The following is a 24,860-nucleotide window of genomic DNA, read 5'->3' as shown; positions in this document are numbered from 1 at the left end:
CATGATATTCTTATAGTGAATTTCCAATCCATAGCTTATTACATCTTGTGAGTTTATTCTTTTTAGTATAAATGTCTAATACAAAAATGATTAATTTTATATATAATCATAAATATTATATATAAATCATTCTTCTCTTTCTTGATGGTTCCCTTCTACTTCTGACTCCTCTCTCTTTCTCTCAGGTTAACTCAGAATTTTTTTTTTTTTGGCTAGAGCAGCAAAAGCCTCCAGCTTCCTTGCACCATATGGTTAATAATAATAACAGTCAAGCCCCATGAATAGAACTAGAATGCAAGAAAACCAAGGACGTACAAGAGATGAGAGAATGGGAGATTCGGGAAGAAGTAAAATAGATGATCAGGAACTCTTGCAACTGGCGAACTCTAGGAATAGTAACGTCCACAACTACTGGTATAAGAAGCTTACTTGCATACACAAGCACCTGGCTAGCAGTTCACTCGAATGATAAGGCACCCAGAGACAATCCCGAAGTTTCTCACTCAAGGAATCACAAATCGAAGCCTAAAGATGAAGATACAAAAAACCCGGCGAAATACAGGCCAATCACCTGCCTTCCAACAATGTACAAGATCCTGACCAGCTGCATAACCAAAAAGATATCAGACCATTTGGAGAGTCAGAACATAATGGCCGAGCAGCAGAAAGGATGCAAGGAGCAATTAACCATAGATGCCGCAGTTATAGAGCAAGCCAACAAGAAGTGCCGCAACATGTACACATCTTACATTGATTACCGCAAGACTTCATGCCCCTTAGCTGGCTAATAGAGGTGCTGAACATCTACAAAGTCAACCTGGTAGTGACAAACGTCACTATCGGGTTGACTCAGGGAGATGCCCTGAGCTCACTGTGGTTCTGTCTAGCACTTAACCTATTAACCACCATGCTCAACAGCAGCAAGTACGGATATAACCTCAAGGAAGGAAGAAAGAGCCTGTACACCCTCACCCAATCGATGTACATGGATGACATCAAGCTCTATGCGGCAACCGAGAAGCAACTCCAGCAACTACTCCGGATCACTGAAAAATTCAGCAATGATAGTAGGATGGAATTTGGTCTAGACAAATGCAAGACCCACGGATTGCACCAGGGAAAATTAGTCAACTGAAACTACCAGCTGCAGACTGGTAAAGAGATCGAAGCCATGGCAGAGGGAGAGGCCTACAAATACTTGGGGATGATGCAGTTACAGCAAAAGGAAATTAAGGCCCACCTGACTGAAAAATACCATCAGAGACTCAGAAGCCTGCTGAAAGCAAAGCTGAATGGAGGGAACACAGTTAAAGCCATAAACACGTATGCAGTCCCAGTACTAACATACTCCTTTCGGGTCATAGATTGGACTAACACCAACACCAAACTGGATGATATCATGAGAAAGACAAGGACAATTATTACCAAGAGCCGCCAATGCCACCTGATGTCAGTCGTGGAGAGACTGACAATTGTTCGGAAAGAAGAAGAAGGGCCTGATAGACCTCATCAAGCAACAAAAATCAGTGATTACTTCCATGAACACATAGCAGCACTCCACCAGACCATAAGGAAGATATACAAGCAGTATACCCCACTCAACCTTTGCAAGGAGTCCCCTCCCAACCAGGAGGCACAAACAAAGCTAGAAAGATGGGCAAAGAAGACACTCCATCAGACACTACAATGATCTCCACCAAGATCACACAGATAAAATTGCTTCCAATGCATGGCTCACGAGCAGGACGCTCTTCCTTGAGACTGAAGGATTCATGCTCAGCATCCAAGACCAGGTAATCAATACCAGAAACTATAAAAAATACATAGCCAAGGAGCCCAGAGTGTTCGATGACACATGTCCAGAAATGATCCAACACATCACTGCAGGATGCAAGGTGATCACCCAGACTGAGTACACTCATAGACATGACCAGGTAGCCAGGATAATACATCAGAAGCCTAGAGACCCCAACCCACATAAGCTGTACTGGGACCGCACTATAATAATGGACAAGACAATCACAACAGACTGGACATAACCCTTGTGGACAAGAAGGAAAAGGCTACCTATCTGATTGACATAGCGGTACCCAACACCGGCAACCTGCAGAAAACTCATGGGGGGAAAAAATTAGGAAGTACATGAACCTAAGACAGGAGATCAAAGAGATGTGGCATATGCAACAAGTAACAACCATCCCGATCAACCACAGGTATGGTGCCAAAGACCCTACATAACAGCCTAACAGCAATCGGTCTCCCTGTGAACACCTAGAAGGAACTCCAGATGGCCCTCTGTCGATATGGGGCATAATGGTCAGTCTATTAATTTGATATTTTGTTTTTCTCTTAGTAGTTCTTTTAACACCTTTTTGGTGATATTTCACGTTTTTCGGAACTGTTATCTTCGAAGGGGTTACCGCTAAATTATAATATAATTGGCATTATTTTAAATTTTATATTGGTTTTATTAATTGGATTTAAAGTGCTAAATTATATAGGGGGCTTTCGGCTTTATGTCTTATTACCTTTACTTCCCCCTCCCTGTTGGTTTATTTTATGTTAATTTTCGTTCTACAGTTTTTGCCATACTACTGCCTATGTTTTATTTTGAATTATCGGATATATCTGGGCTTCATGTGGAGGATGTGCATTTTGCTGCCTCTAATGATAGCTTAATATTTATTTATTTTTTATTATATCTTAACTTTTAACCATTATTTAAATAAATATATATATATATATATACACACACACACACTGAGGCATGTGCACTGGTGTCTTACTGTACTGACACCATAACTTTTCACCATCCCGAACCAATAAATTCTTTTACCACTACACTGGCTAAAACAGCAATTTATATATATATTTTGAACTGTTGCTTTCTTATAATATATATATATATATAGCAGTAATATTGAACTGGTAAGAAATAGAAATAAGCAGAAAAAGGAAAATAACAGAAGTTATGTCTAATGCTCCAAAACGTACAGCGCAGCAGTAAAGGAAGCAAAAGGATATAAATAATGTGTAGTTTGTAACATAAATAAAGTGTCTGTGAAAATGGAAATGAAAAATACACAAAGTGCCTGAACTAAGAGAAGTTTAAAGGATAGTAGAAACTGGAAGTGAAGTAGTGGTGAAAAAATTTGAAAAACCTAGTACAAAAATAATTTTATACAAATAAGTAAATAACACTGTATTCAGATATGGGAGGGCAATTTTAGCAAGAGGTCGAATCAAGGGATGGCAAATATGCAAAATCTGAATACAGTAAATGAAAAGATGATACATAGCCAGGAATTTCACCAGGGGACTACTCCTGACCATGTATCAGGCACTGCATTTCCAAACCTGTCTATCCAGGATCACTATAGAAAAAGGGTGGGAGCAAATATGTGGCCTTTATCGTAATACTAACAGACCTTGTCTGTTAGTATTACGATACTAACATTTGCTCCCACCTTTTTTCTAATACTATAGACAAGTTTGGAAATGCAGTGCCTGATACATGGTCAGGAGTAGTCCCCTGATGAAATTCCTGGCTATGTATCATCTTTTCATTTACTGTATTCAGATTTTGTATATTTGCCATCCCTTGATTTGACCTCTTGCTAAAATTGCCCTCCCATATCTGAATACAGTGTTATTTATTTATTAGTATAAAATTATTTTTGTATATTGTTTTGCTTCCTCAGTCCCAGTTCATTTTTGTACTAGGTTTTTTCAAATTCTTTCACTTTTTTACCACTACGTCACTTCCAGTTTCTACTACCCCTTAAACTTCTCTTAGTTCAGGCATGTTGTGTATTTTTCATTTCCATTTTCACAGACATTTTATTTGTTACAAACCACACATTATATATATACACACACACACTTTGTACCAAGAAATTCATTCTTAATTTCATTACAGAATTATTTCTTAATTTTAATCGACACTGACTGTTAACTCTGAGATAGTTGTGATTTAGTTAATATAAACCTTTTCTCTAGTAAAAGCAGCCTACTAGCCACCTGTATTGTATGGACTCCTGACTAATAAACGGAATTTATTATTATTATCCTTTGGATAATTTGTAGTTGGAGATCTCGATAATGTGATAGCTCTCAGTTAATGTGACGATGAGCCCAAGCTAGTTACTGCGAGTCATGCAAGCAAGGTCAAAGTACTTATGAGGGAAAGTTGTTCGTGTGCGTTCTAACGTTGTGGAACTATTATATCTCATAGAATGGCAACCACAGGATGATTAAAACTTAAACAGATGGCTACTATATCGTATTAATATTTTGTAAAGGATATAGCTCACTATATAAAGGCAAAGAGTTTAGAAAACCTTTATTTTACTCAAGTTTTAGATGTTCGTTTGCAAGCAAAATACGAAATCCTGGTTTAACATGCGTCATGCCTTGCTAAGCTTTTGCACTAACTACGAAGCAGATCAGAAAGGCCAAGAATGCTTAAAAACGATCAGGAACTACCGATCCAACTTAAATATACATAACGGGTGTACAAATTTATATAAAAGGATCACTTAAACTCACCTCAGTACTATAAAATTGTAACGTCCTTGATATGCGAGAACGCAGACCTGAATCAAAATTTGCAGTTAAGGAGTATCTAGCACTAACTTGTGGAATAATACGTGTTCTTAAAACATAAATCATTCTCTCACCGTGTTAAACTATTATTTAGGTGAATTAACAGATTCCAAAATCATTCCAGCTATGCTCAGGCTGCCATGCTGTAATTTAGCGCCACCTTTCCTCCTTTACCCCTAGCAAGGAAACTTTGCTACGTCAGTTGTTTCTCAACGGTCGGTTGTCTATCGTGACTCTGTGAGGGCATCACTATAGTCGTCGCCATTGGACATTAAAGTGAGTGAAATTTATGGATTACAGGTGGAGATCGTTTTGTTTATGATATAAGGTGTATTAAGTTACATATAATAACTTATTTCATATTATATGTGCCAAAATAGTGCACCTTATGTACAACAAGATTGCAGCTCAAACATGGCGTCGACGGACATTAACTGTAGATTCAATCATGGCTGTTCAAAATTCTGATTGGCCGACGACAACAAGGCTAATTTACAAGGTCGAAGGTCGAAAGTTATTACCATAAATTTAAACAACTACACTTCAAATAATACCACCGGTAATTTTTTTAATAATAAAGAAATATTTTCATAATATTTTTTTCTGAATTTAATTTCATTGTTATTTAACAGGAAAATTTTTATAAAATATACGAAACTTAATTTCAATAAAGAGCATAGAATGAAATGATAGTGAAAAGCATTGATACTATTGTTTAATTTCAGTTTCGTATGATATTTGTTTCATGTATTATGGAAGTATTTCAAAATTTGTACGTTTTGTAATGCAATAAATTTGAATTTAATATTGTAATGCATATTTTTTCTTTCGAAATGAAATTTAACACTTTATCCACCTAACCTTACTTCTTTGAACGTTCCAACAGGACAGATGATGTCAGATTCGAGTTTGTCCATCTTATTTGTTGTGCCACTTTTAAATGTATTTCTGGCACAATAAATAATATAATGTTGACTTTGAGATATATTACACATTTTTCAAAGCTAGCCCATTTATTATATATCAGAATTCTGTGTTTTTTAAAGTAAATTTTGAGCAGAGTCGTAAATTTTAACAAACGTGACTACTCCACGTGGTCACAGTGTGATTGATTGAAATGCAAGATATGCTTTGAAAATGTGCTGCTAGGCTGTTATTTTTTCTAAATGTGGTTGCATTGTGATGTTTCGGGCAAGGTGATGCATGCCAATGTTTTAAAGCCACCAAAACTAGTATAGTATTATCAATTGAGGAATAACCCATGATTCTGGTTATTACTGTAAATAAATCTAATGATGCAAAGCCCAAATTCATGGATATAAATATTTATGAATAAGCATGTTAATTAATTCAACTTTTAAAAAATAACATACTGTTATTTTTAAAATCAAATGTATGGTAAGTGGGTACTTATTCCAAACACAGGACATTGCTTTTTAAACATCTGATTGCATAATATTTGCTGTTGCATTACATTTGTTGCTAAATTAATCTGGTGCATCTTTGGTATTTGCAGTTTGATAGCTTGGTATTGTTGCACATCAGCAGTGGTTCTGTTTCCCCAGATATCTTACTTTTTATTTTATTTTTTTGAAAGGTGAAAGAATTGAAACTGTTTCCAATTAAAAAAAAAACAAACTGTGCATGTGCACACACAGTAGTAGGCTGTACTTAGGGAAAATAGAGATTAGCTGGGCACAAAACTAGTTCTCCCTTAACCCTGAATTGGGTTAAGAATATTCCAGTACCCTGCTGGACTTTAGGTCATCTTATTTTTTGTACCTGTGAATGACATGGCTATCTTATAATGAAGTTTGTACTTACTAGTGAGGCAGCTGTTGTAGCGAGCAGGGATGGACTGGCCATAAGGTCTGTGTATATTGGGCTGCTTGAACGTAATGGCTGTTGTACCAAAACCCACTAGAAAAAGAGTTCCCAGTCTGCCTCTGGTAGTAAGTGGTATTATGTGTGATCTGTAATTGGCAGTTATTTGTCATTGTACCTGAATAGTGCTGTTATACTATTTGGCATTGTTCCTGAATAATTTAGCCACACTGTGTCATCAGTAAATATGTCAGCTGATATTGTGCATGGTAAATTCTTTTAACATGACTGTAAAATAGCATGTGTGCTGAATTTCAAATATATTTATGAAACCTGTGTTTTATAATGATTTTTGTCTGTATCTTTTTAGTGTTTTTGAATCTGTTGTAACTGTAACCGACATGAAAAAATAAAATTTTTTAACCCTAAAAACATAACTACAATATAAATATTTGGTTAAAATTTGGATCTTGGGTACAATTCCATACTTCAACTAAATTTCATGAAGAAGACAGTGATTGGCAGGTGCCACTCACTGTTTTGCCCTGCCCCCTGGCCTAGCTTGATATGCCTAGGGTGTTTATCCCCTCACACTTGCCGCTGTATTAAAATAACAGTGTGATGGGGGATGAACACCCTACCTAAGCTAAGCACCACCTCGACAACAGAAAACAATCAGAAACAAAATGCCTTCACAATAATAACCCAATCACAAAACTTGACTGTGCAATCACTCCGTTCTATGACTACACCCACTGCGAGGAGACAAGTGGTATGAAAATAATAAATTTTAGCCAGATTTTTTTGTATATATAACAGTGAGAATATTGCTGCAACCGCAAATAAAAAATAAAATTTTTAAGTTTAATATTATCAGATCTTTGCCCTGCTTTTGAATTCTAAATTATATTTCACAGTCTGTATATCTCTGTCCTACAATAATGTTACTATTGTTTTTGTATTCTTTGATATTACTATTTCCAAATTTGATATATATATATATATAATATCAGTGTTCTCCCCCGAAAATTTGCCAGCTGAGTGGCATTACAAAGTAACTGGGTGGGAAGTGTAATACTTTGCAATATTATAAAATTCTGTTATTTATAAACGTGACTTAAGCGATCCAGAGCAAAAGTTAATTGCATAATTTAACATTATATGCTCCTGTCACATTGAACTTTGCTGCTGTTTTAAAATAACAGTGGGATGGGGGAAAAACACTCTACCTAAGCTAAGCACCCCCTCGACTACAGAAACAATCAGAAACAAAATGCCTTCACAATAATCACCCTGTTCTATGACTACGCCCACTGCGAGGAGACAAGTGGTACCCAAATAATAGATTTAAGCCAAATTTTTTTATATATATATATAGCAGTGATCCTTGGTCCTTGAGGTTGTTGTTGCAAACGTTCTCTCAGATATGACAGACAAGCTGTACTTGCTACCTGGGAGTCTAAAACGCTGATGGAACTGATATTCGGGTGACATTCAAGTCAAGTGGACCCAATTTCAGTGAAGTCCGGATGGTCTGTGACAACCATATCCTCTGCTTGCACCTTCACGATGGTGGGACTGTTAGTAATCCTGGGTATAACCTCCATGCACAAGCACACTGTGGGTGACCACCCAGGTGTGAACCAACGTAAGCAGAGTTCAAGGTGTGGCACCCATACCACATGGAGGAATGCTGCCCCTCTGTTACCAGGCAGTACTAGGTGGTAGATGACTCTCATCAACCGGTGCAATACCACCACTTTGCTTATTGGAGGCTTGAAGTGGTGGTGCCTCCGTAGCCAGGTGGGAAGGAGCAGCAGTGCGTAGCACACGCTTCTTGATTAAACTGGGGTTCGAGCCACCACCAAATACGGAGGATGCGGAAAGGTCAGGGAATGACCACCGCATATCCCGGAGCAATATGGCCTTAGTTGCTAATGCTCCTAAAAACCAAACAAAACAATCTTGAAGTGGTGGGACCCATGTTTAGTCTCTAGAGCTAAGTTCCGGTCAACCCTTCCCTATCTCTTCCATAATGCAGGATGATTGATGACTTTTGAGGTTATGATGAACATCGTGGCGAGATCCAATATTCCTTACATTTCGAGGGTACATCTCTAAAACGGTGTTTGCAGGCCGGCTGCTAGTTAGTACACTGGACTGAACTTATTGGTAACTCTAGGAGGCTTCCGGATCAGCTAGTGTATAATCTTGCTACCTCTACTCTGCCAGATAGTGACTGGAGGGAGTCCGAGTAGTGTATATGTAGGGGGCATTGTGGAGGTCACGTTATGTCAAGGATCTGGATATATTCTTACCATGTGTATGCCGTATCCAAAAATTTCATTACTTCATACAGCATGGCCCACCCCACTTTTTTACCACGAATTTTCAAACTAATTGAGTAAGCTTTTCTGCGAAAAGATTTAAACCTCCCAAACACTTCCTAGTTCATTTCACAAATATTTGTAGTCTCAATTCTAATCTCAATGACGTCCATTTCCACTTGCAGTCTGCCAAACTCCATGTACTTTTTCTGACAGAATCTCAGTTATCGATTGATTCAACTACTGCTCATCTCAGTTGCCAAAATTATTCGCTGTATGATTCCTTTTGCTTCAAAGGTGGGACTTGTGCATATGTCCATTCCGATATTCCCTGTCAGAGACTTGGTAATTTGGAATCTCCTCTTTTTTATCTTCTCTGGCTTAAAATCTCTCTACCTCATTGTGTCAAATTCATCTGTTGTCTCTACCATTCTCCCAACTCCACTAATCACTTGGAGCTCTTTGACTTCCTCTCTTTGCAACTTAACTTTCTCCAGTCCAACTTTCCTAACAGTGAGGTAATTTTCCTTGTGATTTTAATGTTCATAACTCCAGCTGGCTTCCGTTTTCTAGTCACCTGATCCAGCTGTTCGAGATGCTGAGGTTTTTGCAATTACTAATGACCTTGCACAGATTATTCATTTACCTACAAGAATACCGGACAATCCTAACCACACAGCCAACACGCTTGATCTTTTTCTCACAAACAACCCTTCTAAGTACATGATCTAAGTGAGAGGTCCTTTAGGCACTCCAGATCACAACTTGGTGATTGTCTCTTCTCCAAAGGAGCCTTTATCTCATGGCTATTCCCAACCTTCATTACACAAATGCAAAATGGGATGACCTGCAAGATTTCTTTTCTTCTTTTCCTTGGTCGGATTACTGTTTCAAAACTTCTGATGTCAATGTGTTTGCTTAGATTGTGTCAGTGAATTTATTCTTGTAGGAATGGAATCCTTTATTCCACATTCCATTTTAAAATCTCGTCCTTTATCTAAACCTTGGTTTTCCAATAAATGTGCTAAGGCTGTTCAAGAGAAGAACGTTGCGTATCGTAATTGGCTTGTTTCCAATTCTTCAGTTTCATTTTCTGCGTACACCAAAGCTCACAACAATTGTAAAGCAGTTATTAATCTGTCCAAATTCAGGCGCCTCCGTGGGCAGGAGCAGCAGTGCGTAGCACACGCTTCTTGATTAGACTGGGGTTCGAGCCCGTGACCACTGAATACGGAGAATGCGGAAAGGTCAGAGAATGACCACCGCATATTCCTGGAGCAATATGGCCTTAGTTGCTAATGCTCCTAAAAACCAAATAACATAACATAACTGTCCAAACTCGATTTTGAACAGACTAAGAGTAGAAAACTTAGTTCTTGCCCTAATGGTAGCCGAGCATTCTGGTTTCTTGCCAAAGCCATTGGCCACAACTTTTGCCCATCTCTGCTCCCACCTCTATCAAAACCAGATGGTTCTGTTGTCACTTCAGCCAAGGATAAAGCTGACCTGCTAGTGTCCCATTTTTCTTCCAACTCATGTATTAATGATCTTGGTAAAACACCTCCCAACATGCACCATTCAATACCTCCTGTGGCCTTCCATCAAAAGGATGTCAGAATGATTTTGACGAATCTTGATGCAAAGGAAGCTCCAGGTCCTGATGGTATTTCTCCATTTGTTCTTAAAACCTGTGTTCCTGAACTTACTCCTATTCTTTGCTGCCTTTTTTTTCACTTTCTTATTCCAAAGGTGTTTTTCCTTCTGCTTGAAAATTTGCTCATATCCAGCCAGTTCCTAAAAAGGGTGACAAATCCCACCCATCGAATTATCGTCCTATTGCAATTACTTCTACTCTTTCTAAAGTAATGGAGAAATCAATTAACCGGCAACTCTTAAACTACCTAGAAACCTTCCGTCTGATCAACAATTGCCAGTATGGATTCCATCAGTGTCGATCCACTGGTGATATTCTGGCTTATGTTACTCATTTATGGACAAATTCGATGGAAAAGTTTTTTGTGAAACACAAGCAGTTGCTCTTGACATCCCAAAGGCTTTCGATCGTGTTTGGCATAAAGGTCTTCTAAACAAGCTGCATCTTATGGTTTGCCAACTGTTTTTTGTAATAGGTTATCCAGTTATCTCTCGCTCACTGAGGGTGATGGCAGATGGCTCTCTGTCTTCTAACTTCTCCATTAGTACTTGTGTCTCCCAAGGTTCAGTTCTTTTCCCCAATCTTTTCCTCAGCAAAACTATTGATAGGATTTCCATTGACTGGAAATCCTATCCATAGTTTTGCCAATGATAGCACATTGCATTCCACTTTCCATTTTGAGAAACCTTGCCCTGCTCAATCAGCTTCAACTTCTCGAAAATCTGCTACCAATTGCTTAAGTGCCGATCTTCAGGTAATTCTCGTGGGGCAAAGACAACTTAGTTCATTTAAATCCATCTAAAACTGTCTTGTCTTATATCTCGCAACATGGATTCTTCTGCTCCTATGCTTATCTTTGGTGACACTCCAATTTCTAGGCAAAATATCTCTTTTGGGGATTACCCTGACTTCTAATCTCTCTTGGCACAAGCACATTACAAATATTGCTTCCTCTGCATCTAAAAAACTTGGTTTTCTCTTTCGCTCTCGGCGTTACTTTTCTTCCAAACAGCTGCTCACTCTGTATAAATCACAAATCTGCCCTACCATGGAATATTGTTCCCACATCTGGGGCGGTGCCCCCAAAACCTCTCTCAGGCTTCTTGATTCTATTCAGAAGAGGGCAGTTAGGTTAATTAATGATTCATCTCTAACCGAGTCTCTCCACTTGCTGTCTCATAGACGTACTGTTTCTGCTGCATGCCTTTTCTACAGATACTTCCATGGGCACTGTTCTTCTAAATTGGCTTTCATAATTTGCGCTCTCTCTTTCAAAACAGTCCGATCATTTGCCACCATCAGCCAACATCCATTTACTGTCCAATTTCAAACTCACAGAACCAACTTTTCATCTTCCTCGTTTATTAATTCAACTGCCGTTTTCTGGAACAACCTTCCTTCATATGTATTTCCTGAAAATTACAGTCTACAGAAGTTCAAGTCTAATTTCAACAAATATCTTCTTTCATCTTCTCAGCCTCCAACCCAAGCACGGTACTAAGTACAATAGGTTCTAATACCTCTCGTGTTTGGGGTTTTCATAAAAAAAAAAAAAAAAAAAAAAAAGGCACCTCCGTAGCCAGGTGGGCAGGAGCAGCAGTGCGTAGCACATGCTTCTTGATTAGACCGGGGTTCGAGCCGGAAAGGTCAGGGAATGACCACCGCATATCCTCGGAGCAATATGGCCTTAGTTGCTAATGCTCCTAAAAACCAAATAACAACAACATAACAACATAAAAAAAAAAAAGTGAGAATATTGCTGCTACTGCAAATAAATAATAACATTTTTAAGTTTAACATTATCAGACCTTTGCCCTGCTTTGGATTCTAAATTATATTTTAGTCTCTATACCTCTGTCCTGCAATAATATTACCATTGTTTTTTGTATTTTTTGATATTACTATTATTTCCAAATTTGATATATATAATATCAGTGTTCTTCCCTGAAAATTTTGCCAGCCGAGTGGCATTACGAAGCAACTGGATGGGAAGTGTTATACTTTGCAACATTATAAAATTTTCTATTATTTATAAATATGACTTAAGCGATTCAGAGCAAAAGTTAATTGCATAATTTAACATTATATGCTCCTGTCACATTGATCTTGATCGCATAGTATGTTCGAATTAATATTAATTGAGATCAGTGAGTGGTACCATGAGAATCGCTTAAATTTTACCTGGGTGGTGCGCCCATTCGATAGTTCCTAGGGAGAACACTGAATATGTGTGGTTGCGTGTATAATGTAATTTCAGATGATTGTGGAAAAAGTATAGTTTCAATAGCAGTAACTTAATAAAGAAATAATTTATTATGTTTGTATGTATTCTATATGTATATGTTTTCATGTATCTATGTAGATGCATATTTATATGTATACACAGTGTGTCTATAAATTATTCACCTGATTATGAAGCTTGATTAAAATTTTATTATAGTAGGTATTGCGAAATGGTTTGCTACACTTAATAAAGCAGCTCAAAAAATTTCTTATCACCAAACCACTTGGGCACTTTTGGCAACATATAGAATGTCAAACTGGTAGCTGATTTTATTCCAGGTGTTTTTAAGCATCTCTTGAAAAATGTAAGTCATAGCCTGTTCAGTCCAGTCTATTAACTCTGTGACATTAACTTTTTTTTTTATATATATATATATATATACATATATACACCTTTTCCTTTATGTAGCCCCATACAAAAAACCATTGGTGTGATATCTGGAGAACAAGGGCACAGAATGAGACCATCCTGGTTGATCCATTGGTTAGAAAATTATTATTATTTTTTTTTTTTTGGAAATCATGCACATGGAAGCTCCAGTGTGGTTGGTCCCCCTCCTGTTGATAGAATACATGGCTGCATATTTTTCCACCGAGGTACAGCATGCAATTCTAGCATATCTAGGTTCATAGCATTTTTGTTGAAGGAAAATGGTCCAATCACTTGGCAGGACAATGTGCAACACATTTACATTGGAACTATTACACTCATGTTCACAAACTGAGTAGGGAATTTCCAGATCCCCATATGTAGCAATTGTGTCTGTTAACTTTATCAGACAGGTGGAATGTCACTTCATCATGGAAAGTGCTCGTCTTCGTCTATATCAGTTTCCCAAACTGTGTTCCATAAAAAATCATAATTAATAAAAAAAATCCCTCGAGTATAATTTAACATTATTTTTTCCAGTTATTGACATATCGCATTCTGGATGTGACACATTCACTCGATACGTTCGTATGCATATGACTTTTTTTAATGTAAAACAGATGTTGATTTTGAATGAATTTTTATACATGTTTTCTTGATGGAAATTGTACAGTATTTTATATTTTGATTTTGTTTTCAAAAACCAAATAGCCATAAATATACAAAGGGTACTAGGAAAGTTTTGCAATACAGCTTTGTTTATTTAATTTTTTCAAAGTAATTTCCTCTACATTCAATACACCTCTCCATCCTCCGAAACCAATCTTTAAACCAGTTCTGCCAAGTTTCACTAGGGAGTAAAGCACACTCGTTGTCCCAAGCCCGTAGAAGGTCCTCATCACTGGAAAACCGCCTCCCTTTTAGCTTAATTTTCACATGCGGGAACAGTGCAAAGTCGCAGGGAGCAAGGTTTGGACTGTAGGGAGGGTGCTCGAGAAGTTTCAGTCCTGTCGTGGTCAAATATTCGGTGCAGGCTTTGGCGCGGTGAGCTCTAGCATTATCGAGATGGAGGTACCAGGTGTCCATTCTTGACTTTGGCCGCAGGTTCTTCATAGATCCAATGACTTTAGGCAGGCATTGTTCAGTATACCACTTAGCTGTGACTGTCTTCTGCGTGTCCAAAACGACACGTTCCACAATTCCACTCGATTTGAAAAATCTTGACATCAAAGACCCAAACTTTGTTTGAGCCTTGGTCGGCAGATCGTAATAGTACAGCCAAGTCTCGTCACCTGTCACGATGTTGTTCACATACCGAGATTGTCCCTTATCAAACTTTTTTAACATCTCCCGGCACCAAGTCACACGTCGTGTCATCTGCTCTTCAGTCAGTTGATGCGGCACCCAGAGAGAACAAAGTTTCTTCACGTGCAAATGATCTTGCAGAATCGAACGAATTGCTGGTGCATTTAGGCCCAAAGTATCCTCTATCTGTTGGTAGGTCACTCGTCTGTTTTCGTCAAGCATTTTCCTCACAGCAGTAATGTTTTCCTCCGTAACTGACGTTCGTGGCCTTCTCGGCCTCTCAGAATCCTCCAGAGTGAAATTTCCCCTTTGGAATTCTCTATACCACCTGAATATCGTTGTACGATGTGGACAATCATCATCTAGTACAAGAGTCATTTCTTCTAAGCACTAGTCTATGGTTAAACCACGCACGAAATTATACCGCAAAACTGTCCTTATCTCATTTCGTGACCACGATGCCATCGCAAGCACTTTACACTCTCACTACTAATGAATAACTGAGCCCATCGACTTGGCGCGGCGGCTACTATGCACGTATGAACATGTCTCAACATGCAGCTTCCTGTGATTCATTGTTGCGTCATATTGCAAAACTTTCCTAGTACCCTTTGTATTGTAAGTAAAAAGTGCTCCGTGATAAAAAAAAGTTTGGCAAATACTGATCTATATGGTTGAGAATGTAAACAACGAATTCCTCTCATTGTGGCTTGTTGTAGGGTTAATTTCCTGGATGATTTGCACTTTGTAAGCATAATGTTTCTACCTTTTGTGAATCACCCTGTGCAATGTTGCTCATGGTATTTGCAGTTGCAGGCTTGGGTGGCAGAATAAATTTTATAGGACTTTGAGTAAACTTCCTAAATTTCTGAAACTTTATCTGCAGATATGTTAGGCTTGGGTGCAGCACACTGACAGTTTCTTGAAACTGTTTCAACCATCAGCTCATTGATTTTTCTGAAATTCCCCTTGAAAAGGTCTCTTTTTACTGTCACTGCAAATTTATTATCCCACAGCCACAATGGACACATTACTTTCTCTTGCACTGTCGGCATTTTAATGCTGTACTGTCGCAGTGCTTACTGGGACCAAGGCTGCCAACTGCATGAGAAAAAATTCGAGTTGCTTTCATAACTGCAGAAAACTATTTTAAGATACCTATTACAATAAAATTTTAATTGAGATTCATATGTAAATAATTTATAGATACTCTGTAATTGCACAACAGAGGATGGTATTCTTTTTAACTTTTCATTGAGTCTATGTATGTGCATAGCAAAAATTTTGTAAAAATCGAGTGATATGAACTCAAATGGTGAAATGCTCAATTCCACCCGTAACAGCATCAGCAATGATTACTTGTGTTGAAGATGTTTATTCGACAGTCAATTAAAATTCTTAAAAGATTATGTATACAGTAAACTTCTGTTGTAACGCTCCAACTTATACCACAGTTTTGCTTTTAAAGTCCTTCTTGTCCCATGATTAATCTGTGAAGTGTCGTGCATCCTTTTTATGTCTGTGGTGCGCCTGTTAAAACACTTTCCAGTTGATATTGCATTTCTTTAAGGTTCTAAGAAGGAATCTTAAAATAGGAGGGTTATATTTTCTAAATCTGGATATAACTCCTTCCTCATGAGTTTTGGGAAAGGGATGAGAGAGAGAGGAGATCTAGGAATTGTGCAGTTTGTTTACTTCATATAAATCATTTCTCACTGCAGATGGCATTTCATATTTAACTCAAAGCTTTGAAGATAGGAAAGGCAGTGCTTTTCCCATTTATTAGTACATTTCCACCAACAAATAGGGGAAACCCAGCTCTTTTTTTTTTTTTTTTTTAATTCAACATTGTTTATCTACTTTCCTTGCTGTTATGTATGTGTGCTCAACATGGCATCAATAAATTTTATTAATGATAGCATTATTATGTTAATGCAACTTTATCATGTTTGGTTTAATTTATAATTTTTGTTTTTTTATTAATAGTGTACAAAAAAAAAAGTCAAAAGTGCTAAGGAAACAAAGTACTAATGTATTAAATATGCAAGTTTCAAGTAACAAACAAAAATCAAAGTTGTCTACCTGAATATTAATAAAAAATATATAATAGGTCCCAAAAAGGATGCCCAACTTATAATGCTTTCCTGTTTACAATACTCATTAGTAGAGGTTCCCTAGAATAACAAATAAATGATATGGCAGATGCCAGAAGAGTTTATATATTCATTGTGACTGCATACATATTGAATTAATTATTATTAAGGGCAGCTGGATTTTCAGTGAGCGACATATCATTCGTGGAAGCCTATGGTCTTGAACTGACAACCTCCTTACTTGTGGCCATGTGCACTAACCACTGGACCATGGCAAATACTCTAACAGGAGTTAACTGTGTATGTGCTGTACATATTTTTCAAGATGTAAATTTTTAAAAAAATAACATAATTATGTCATGTTTTGTTGTGTTTGTTACTGTGTGTTTTCCAAGAGAGAATAAGGTTGCTATCAGTGCTTATCTTACCCAATCCATTTAAAACCTTAACACTTCAGTAGGTCTTCTTGGTTTCCACGTACTGCAGTTTGCAGAACTGAAGTCTTTCATGGTAAGAATACCCCTTCTTTCCTCGACTAATCTTGTTGCTCTTCTCTGCACCTGTTCCAACGGTTCCATATCTTTATTCCAGGCCTGTATGCAGTACCCAAGATATAGCTTATCCGTTGATTTATACAGTGGGATGGTTACCTCCTTGTCCCTGCTGCCAAAATTCTTGTGTGGTCAGTTCTGTTATAACATTAATTTTTGAAACGCGAATTTGCTCCAATGCGATTGATATATTTGGGAACAAATGTGGCTCGTGCTCGATTTCATCTGTGAGTAACACCAGGTGAACATGAAACCCAGCACCAAGCTGAATGTAGCGACCTGCGCAGCAATACATACAAGTTTACAAAGCTTAAAAAATGTCAAATGTGTGAGAGCTATATTTCCCATTTACTGTAATTGTATTGGTCAGAGACATTGTTATGAAACTTATCATTCGCTGTATTCACAAGATTTTCTGTTCGAACAGAAATTTTGTGAGGCGGGATAGCGTGACTGGAGGAGAACATTTCTGGAGGTCACTACCATAAAAAATAAAAACAATTTGCAGTTTCTGGTTTATTGGTCTTTTCTGTTAGTGCAGTCTAATTATAAATGGGTAGTAAACTTGATCTTATTGCATTTGCAATAATACTGATACTGATGGTGAGATGTGTTTCCCCCTTCCTCTTCGGTCATATAAAAAACAGAAATAAAATTTCAGAATCTTCTCTTTTGTGCGTGCCGTGTTGTTATTGATTGATCATCTTTTTTACTGTTTTAAATTTTACAACAAAAAAAAAGAAAATATCAGTGAACAGAAATATCAATCAAACAAACAAAATTCATATCTTGTCAAAGTAAAGTGCTATATTTATTTATTTATTAGAAATTTAAGATGTTTAATCTGTGTTAGCAATATTATTGGGTTTCCAACTTTTTTTTACTGTTTTACTTACCAGACTGAACATTTTTTGGGTGCTCTGTCTCTATTCCTATTTTTCCCATAAGTCTTGTTGTTTTTAATGTGTGAAATACCATAACACGGATTTTTAGGAACACATGTACTGCATTATAACAGAACTGACTGTATATCGACTGTCTGCACTGCTCAGAACACTTCATATCATACTGTACACAGTCGTTCCTAGGTTTCTTTAGTTTGTTATCACCTTGTGCATGTTATTCTCATATTACTACTGCCTGTATACAGTACCTTGCATTTTTCAATGTTAAATCTCAATTGCCACTTCTCAGTCCATTTGTCTAATTTTTCTAGGTCTTATTGCAGTAGTACAATTTGATTTATGTCATTAACTATGCTGCTAACCTTGTAATCCTCAACAAACTTAGGTAATAAGCTTGATATACCTTCATTGGTATCATTATTAAATACTGAAATCCCCTGTTGTGAGTGGAAGAGACATTTGCACATCTCCAGTCTATAGCTACTTCCCCTGAAATCATAATTATGGCCAAAGGTTTGCTCGCTTTTTATTGGTTAGATTTCATCAGCCCCAGGTGCCTTTACTTTTGGCTGCAACTTTCTTTCTTGAGCTTCTCTTCCACTTTCTTTTCAGTTATCACAAAATAATTTTTCCAGTTATACCTTGGTATATTTCTGATATTCCCACCTCTAAAACTTCTTCATGCATTAATGAAGATGCAAAATATTTATCAACAATCTAAATAGGATTATCAGAAGTTATGTGTATAATGAGTATAATAAGAAACTGTACAGGGAAATAGAGTGGGCCAGTAAATCAGAGAGTCTTATAATGGGGGATTTTAATTTCCCAGATATTGACTGGAATTTGTGGGCTGCTCACTCACACACTAGCAAGGCTTTTGTGGATTTATTGGATGATTGTTTTCTACATCAACATATTCTGGAGGCAACTAGAGGGAGTAATACTCTTTATTTGATTATCAGTAGTGATTCTTCATGCATTAAGAATCTGCAGATAAAGGAACCACTAGGTGGCAGTGATCACAGTGTGCTAAAGTGGGATTTACTCAAAGAGGTAACTACCATTAGGGGTAAAGGGAAGGGTTATTGCTTTCGTAAAGGCGACTACGATGGTCTGAGACAGTATTTAAATTCTATACAGTGGGACCAACTGATGATGTTACCAACAGCAAATTCAAAATGGGAAGCATTCAAAGAACTTATCTTGGAAGCTACTAGGCTTTACATACCAACTAAGAAATATTGTTCAAGGTTTAGACCTAAATGGATGTCAGATGAACTAATGAGACGTATGTCAGAGAAGAAAAATGCATGGGATACATACAAATTAACATGTGACACAGAAGCCTATGATAGATACAAGTTGATCTGTAACCAAGTTACAAAGGAGGTTAGGCAGGCGAAGGCAGATTACGAGGAATCTTTGGCAAGGGATGCAAAGAAAAACAGCAAAGAATTCTTTACTTATGTAAACTCTAGAAGGAAGGGGATAAATCAGATTGGTCCACTTGATATCGATGGGTCAACTGTTGATGATCTTGCTCAGGTAGCTAACAAACTAAATGAATATTTTGCATCGCCATTCACACATGAGGAGTTATTCAGCGAGGGGAATGCCAGAGGTGTATTCAACTCTGGCAGTAAGCTAGAGAATCTTGTAATAACTGAGAGTAAAGTGGAGGAGAAATTGTTGAAGATAAACACTGGATAGGGGTTGATGGGATCTATCCAGTTATATTAAAGGAGGCAGCAAAGGAAGTAAGCAAACCTTTAGCCATAATTATGAGAGCTTCCTTGGACTCAGGGGAGGTACCCACAGACTGGAGATGTGCAAATGTGACCCCAATTCACAAAGGAGGATCAAAGGCTGACACAAGTAATTATAGACCTGTGAGTTTAACTTCTGTTCCAGGAAAATTAATGGAGACACTGGTTAAAGAATCACTGCAGGATCATCTAGACAAAACTTCAGTTATAGCTCGGACACAGCATGGTTTTGTTAAGGGGAAGTCTTGCCTGACCAATTTGATTGGATACTATGATGCAGTCACAAAAGAACTGGATGCAGGGAATAACTCTGATATTATATACTTTGATCTTAGAAAGGCTTTTGATACTGTTGCACATGGAAGACTGCTGCACAAATTGGAGCAGTGTGGCATTGGAGGCAAATTGCTGCTATGGATAAAGGGGTGGTTGAGGGGGAGAAGACAGAGTGGTAATCAATGGACACTGCTCATCGTGGACTAATGTTATTAGTGGAGTCCCTCAGGGTTCGGTGTTGGGTCCATTATTGTTTTCTGTATTTATAAATGATATTGATGATGGTATATCAAGCTTAATATCCAAGTTTGCAGACGATACAAAGTTGGCAGAGTTGTCAAGGACACTACTGACACTATGCTGCTGCAACAGGATCTGGAAAGGTTGAGCAGATGGGCTGAAAGGTGGCAAATGAAGTTTAACATTGATAAATGTAAAGTACTACATATGGGAAACAGCAACTCCAGAGCAACATATCAACTCTGTGCTACTACACTGACAGTGGTAGAGAATGAAAAGGACCTGGGGGTGGTTGTGCAGGCAGATATGAAGTTCTCTGAGCAGTGCAGACAGGCTACAAGAGTAGCTCGTGTATTGTCAATGATATACAGGAATTTTTCTAGCAGGGATAAGGAGGTGATTATTCCCTTGTATAAGGCAATGGTCAGGCCACACCTTGAGTACTGTATACAGGTCTGGAGGCCTCATTTCAAGAAGGATGTAGAGCTGCTGGAACGAGTACAGAGGAGAGCAACAAGATTAGTGAATGGAACAAAGGGGTGCTCTTACGAAGAAAGGCTTAAGTTTTGCAAATTACAGTGTCTGGAGACTAGGCACCAGCGAGGTGATATGATAGAGGTGTATAAAGCCTTGAATGGTTTGAGCATGCTCAATGCTGATGGGATTCTTCCTCTTGCTCAGAATAATCACCTGAGAGGGCATAAATTCAAATTGAGGAAAGACAGATGTAGGATAGATGTACGGAAATTTGCCTTTAGCCAGCAGGTAGTTGGTTGGTGGAACAGACTTCCATCCCTTGTTGTGGAATTTGATAGCCTAAATAAATTTAAGGCTGGTCTGGACAGGTATTTGGAACTAACGGAGGGGTGAAATGGAAGTGTTTTTTTTTGGTTGATGCGGCATAAGCTTGCTTTCTTGCATCATATGCCTCTACTAATGGTAATGCTAAATGCTAATGTCAGTGTGGTTCATATATTTTTATTCTAGTGATAAAAATCTTTGCTACAAATAATTCTTTGCTACTTTTCTTTCCATTCTTAGCTAAAGATATCCCATAATCAGCCTTGACTTGCCTAACCCCTTTAGTGACCTAATTGCAGACTGGTTTGTGTGTCCCATGTTAATTCATCATCAGTTCATCTGATATCCATTTAGGTCTGAACCTCGAACAATAGGCGCCTCCGTAGCCAGGTGGGAAGGAGCAGCAGTGCGTAGCACACGCTTCTTGATTAGACCGGGGTTCGAGCCCATCACCACCAAATACGGAGCATGCGGAAAGGTCAGGGAATGACCACCGCACTGGAGCAATATGGCCTTAGTTGCTAATGCTCCTAAAAAAACCAAATAACAACAACAATAATAACTTTGAACAATACCTTATTGGTATAAAAAGCTTAGTAGCTTTTGTGATTACTTCCCTGTATGTGTCTGTTTAGAATTTGCAGTAAGTAACATGAGATGGTCTATAATCCTACTGAAAAGAATTTAAAACGTATCTAAGACCATTACATTCATCTTTATGAAAGAAAAAACCCTTCCTTTTACTCATGACAGTAGTTATATCGTAAGGAAATAACACGTTGATGTATATTGTGCTCATTGCCTGGTGGTTACTTTATCTGGAAAGTGTTAGCATTAGCATTAGTAGAGGCGTACGATGCAAGAAAGCAAGCTTATGCAGCATCAGCCAAAAAATAATAAAAAAACCCCTCCCATTTCACCCCTTCATTCTTTCCAAATCAAATGCCTGTCCAGCTCAGCCTTCAATTTATTTAGGCTATCAACTTCCACAACAAAACATGGAAGTCTGTTCCACCAATCAACTATCCACTGGGCTAAAGGCAAATTTCCACATATCTGTTCTAAAACTGTCTTTCCTCAATTTGAATCTGTGTCCCCTCAGGTTCTTAATCTGAGCAAGAGGAAGAATCCCATCAGCATTCAGCTTGCTCAAGCCATTCAAGGCCTTAAACACCTCAATCAGATCACCTCTCAGGTGCTTACGCTCTAGGCGCTGCAATTTGCAGAACTTAAGCCTTTCTTGGTAAGAGCACTCCATTTTTTCTTTCACCAATCGTGTTGCCTTTCTTTGTATATATATATATTTTTTCTTTCTTTCTTATTCTAGCAACTCTACATCCTTCCTAAAATGAAGCCTCCAGACCTGCACACAGTACTGTAGGTGTGGCCTGACCATTGCCTTGTATAACGGGATAATCACCTCCCTGTCCCTGCTAGCAAAATTCTTATATATCATTGATAAGACTCCATGACCTGCCCTGGCCGCCCGTCTACACTGCTCAGCGAACTTCATATTCGACTGCACAATTACCCCAAGGTCTTTTCCATTTCCCTGAATGTAGTATCACACAGTTGGTACATTTCTCTTCTGTTACTGCTACCCATATGCAGTACTTTGCATTTATCAATGTTAAACTTTAGTTACCACTTCTCAGCCCATTTGCTCAACTTATCTAGATCCAGTTGGAGTAGTATACTGTCTTTTCTGTCATTAACAATCCTGCCAACCTGTATTTATCTGCAAACTTGGACATAAAACCTAATATACCTTCATCAATATCATTGATAAATATACAAAACAACAATGAGCCCAACACCGAACCCTGGGGAACTCCACCAATAACATTTGCCCACGAAGAGCAGTGTCCATTGATTACCACTCTTCTCCCACTCAACCATCCCTTTATCCATTGTAGCAACTTACCCTTAATGCCATATCTCTCCAATTCGTAGAGCAGTCTTCCGTGTGCAACAGTATCAAAAGCTTTCCTGAAATCCAAGTATATGATATGAAAATTATCTTTGGCATTCAGTTCCTTTGTGACCACATCATAGTATCCAATCAAATTGGTCAGACAAGATCTCCCTTTAACAAACCCATGCTGTGTCTTAACTATTACTGCAGTCTTGTCTAGATGATCCTGCAATGCTTCTTTAACCAGTGATTCCATTATTTTCCCCGGAACACAAGTTAAACTAAAAACTCTATAGTTACTTGTGTCACCTTTTGAACCCCCTTTGTGAATTGGTGATACATTTGCACACCTCCAGTCCATGGGGTCCTCCCCTGAGTCCAAGGAAGCTCTCATAATTATGGCTAAGGGTTTGCTTACTTCCTTTTTCTGCCTCCTGTAATATAATTGGATAGATGCCATCCACCCCAGGTGGTTTTTTTTTATGTTTAACTTCAACAATTTCTCCTCCACTTTGCTCTCAGTTATTACAAAATCACTTAGCTCCCTGTTAGAGTTTGATTAACTTCTGGTACTCCCCTCATTGATTAACTCCTCATGTGTGAATGTAGATGCAAAATACTCAGTTTATCAGATACCTGAGCATGACCATCAATAGTCAACCTATCTATGTTAAGTGGTCCAATCTGATTCATCCCTTTCCTTCTAGAGTTTACATAAGTAAAGAACTCTTTGCTGTTTTTTTTTTGCATCCTTTGCCAAGGATTTCTCGTAATCTGCCTTCGCCTGCCTAACCTCCTTTGTGACTTTATTACAGACTAGTTTATATCTACCATAGGCTTCTGTGTCACCTTATATGCATTCCATACATTTTTTTTCTCTGCCATGAGCCTCATTAGTTAATTCGACATCCATTTAGGCTTAAACCTTGAACAGTATTTCTTAGTTGGAATGAAAAGCCTAGTAGCCTCCAATATTAAGTCCCTGAAGGCTTCCCATTTAGAATTTAACATCAGTTGATCCCACTGTACAGAATTTAAAATCTGTCTGAGACCCCTGTAGTCACCTTTACAAAATTAATTGACCTTCCCTTTAGTCTTGATGGTAGTTACATATTTAAATAATTCCCACATCAGTACTGTCACCCAGTGGTTCCTTTATCTGCAACTTCTTAATGCATGAATAATCACTGCTGATAATCAGATCAAGAGTATTACTCCCTCTGGTTGCTTCTCAAATGTGTTGCTATAGAAAACAGTCATCCAGTAAATCCACAAAATCTTGCTAGTGTGCGACTGACCAACCCACACATTCCAGTCAATATCTGGGAAGTTAAAATCCCCCATTATAAGACATTGTGATTTACTGGCCCACTATTTCTCTGCACAATTGCTCATTATACTCATCAGATTCATTAGGCCTATAAAACACACCTACTCTCATTTTTCCTTTTTCCAGTGCTTATTTCACACCAAATGGACTCAACACTGCATTGTCCACCAACATCAATTGGATGAACTTAAGTAGATTTTATGTGTTTCTAAACTAACAGCATAACCCCTCCTCCCTTCCTGTCCTGTCAATCCATCCTGTACACATTGCAATCCCCAAATTCGAATTCTGCACTGCTTTTGTCTGTGTGACGCCACGTCTCTGATATCCCAACAATATCTGCCTTTGATGTCTTGACTAGCACTTCAAGCTCATCAAATTTATTAACTATACTAGCATTGGTGTACATGCACCTGTTTCTACTCTTAGTTACTCTAACACAGCAGATATATTTATTTGTTTCACTATGACTCCCTGCAGTCCTGAAAATCCCCATTGACTTGCTTTCCAGGCTGCTGCTCAATTGCATTTCAATAGAAGCAGTGCAAGAATCACTTTCACCTTTGCCAGCAGCTACTGTTAATCTATTAGTCCGTGTATCTCTCCAAGCTA

General features: G+C 38.0%; 2 protein-coding genes across 3 annotated transcripts in view; one reads left to right on the top strand and one right to left on the bottom strand.

The window, feature by feature from the left end:
- Window positions 1-4,754, bottom strand: part of LOC150088915 (aminomethyltransferase, mitochondrial) — a 55,113-nt gene extending 50,359 nt beyond the window's left edge. The window contains exon 1 of the mRNA XM_090369718.1: window positions 4,549-4,754. Coding sequence (XP_090225844.1) covers window positions 4,549-4,671 — 123 coding nt within the window. The 5' untranslated portion in view covers window positions 4,672-4,754. The remainder of the gene's footprint in view (window positions 1-4,548) is intronic.
- A 34-nt stretch (window positions 4,755-4,788) lies between these two features.
- The window catches only part of Ing3 (Inhibitor of growth family, member 3), a 114,673-nt gene continuing 94,601 nt past the window's right edge, over window positions 4,789-24,860 (top strand). The window contains exon 1 of one of the 2 annotated variants that reach the window (XM_090369719.1): window positions 4,789-4,881. The gene's annotated coding sequence lies outside the window, so the exon portion shown is untranslated. Of the gene's footprint in view, window positions 4,882-5,045; window positions 5,165-24,860 lie in introns of those variants that run through there. The other variant, XM_090369720.1, reaches the window with a different exon arrangement.

This window comes from Mastigoproctus giganteus, chromosome 3 (genome assembly GCF_048544385.1).
Source record: "Mastigoproctus giganteus isolate SK-2022 chromosome 3, ASM4854438v1, whole genome shotgun sequence".
Taxonomy (NCBI): Eukaryota; Metazoa; Arthropoda; class Arachnida; order Uropygi; family Thelyphonidae; genus Mastigoproctus; species Mastigoproctus giganteus.
The sequence above is the reverse complement of the archived record's forward strand: the minus strand, read 5'-3'. Positions and strand labels throughout refer to the sequence as shown.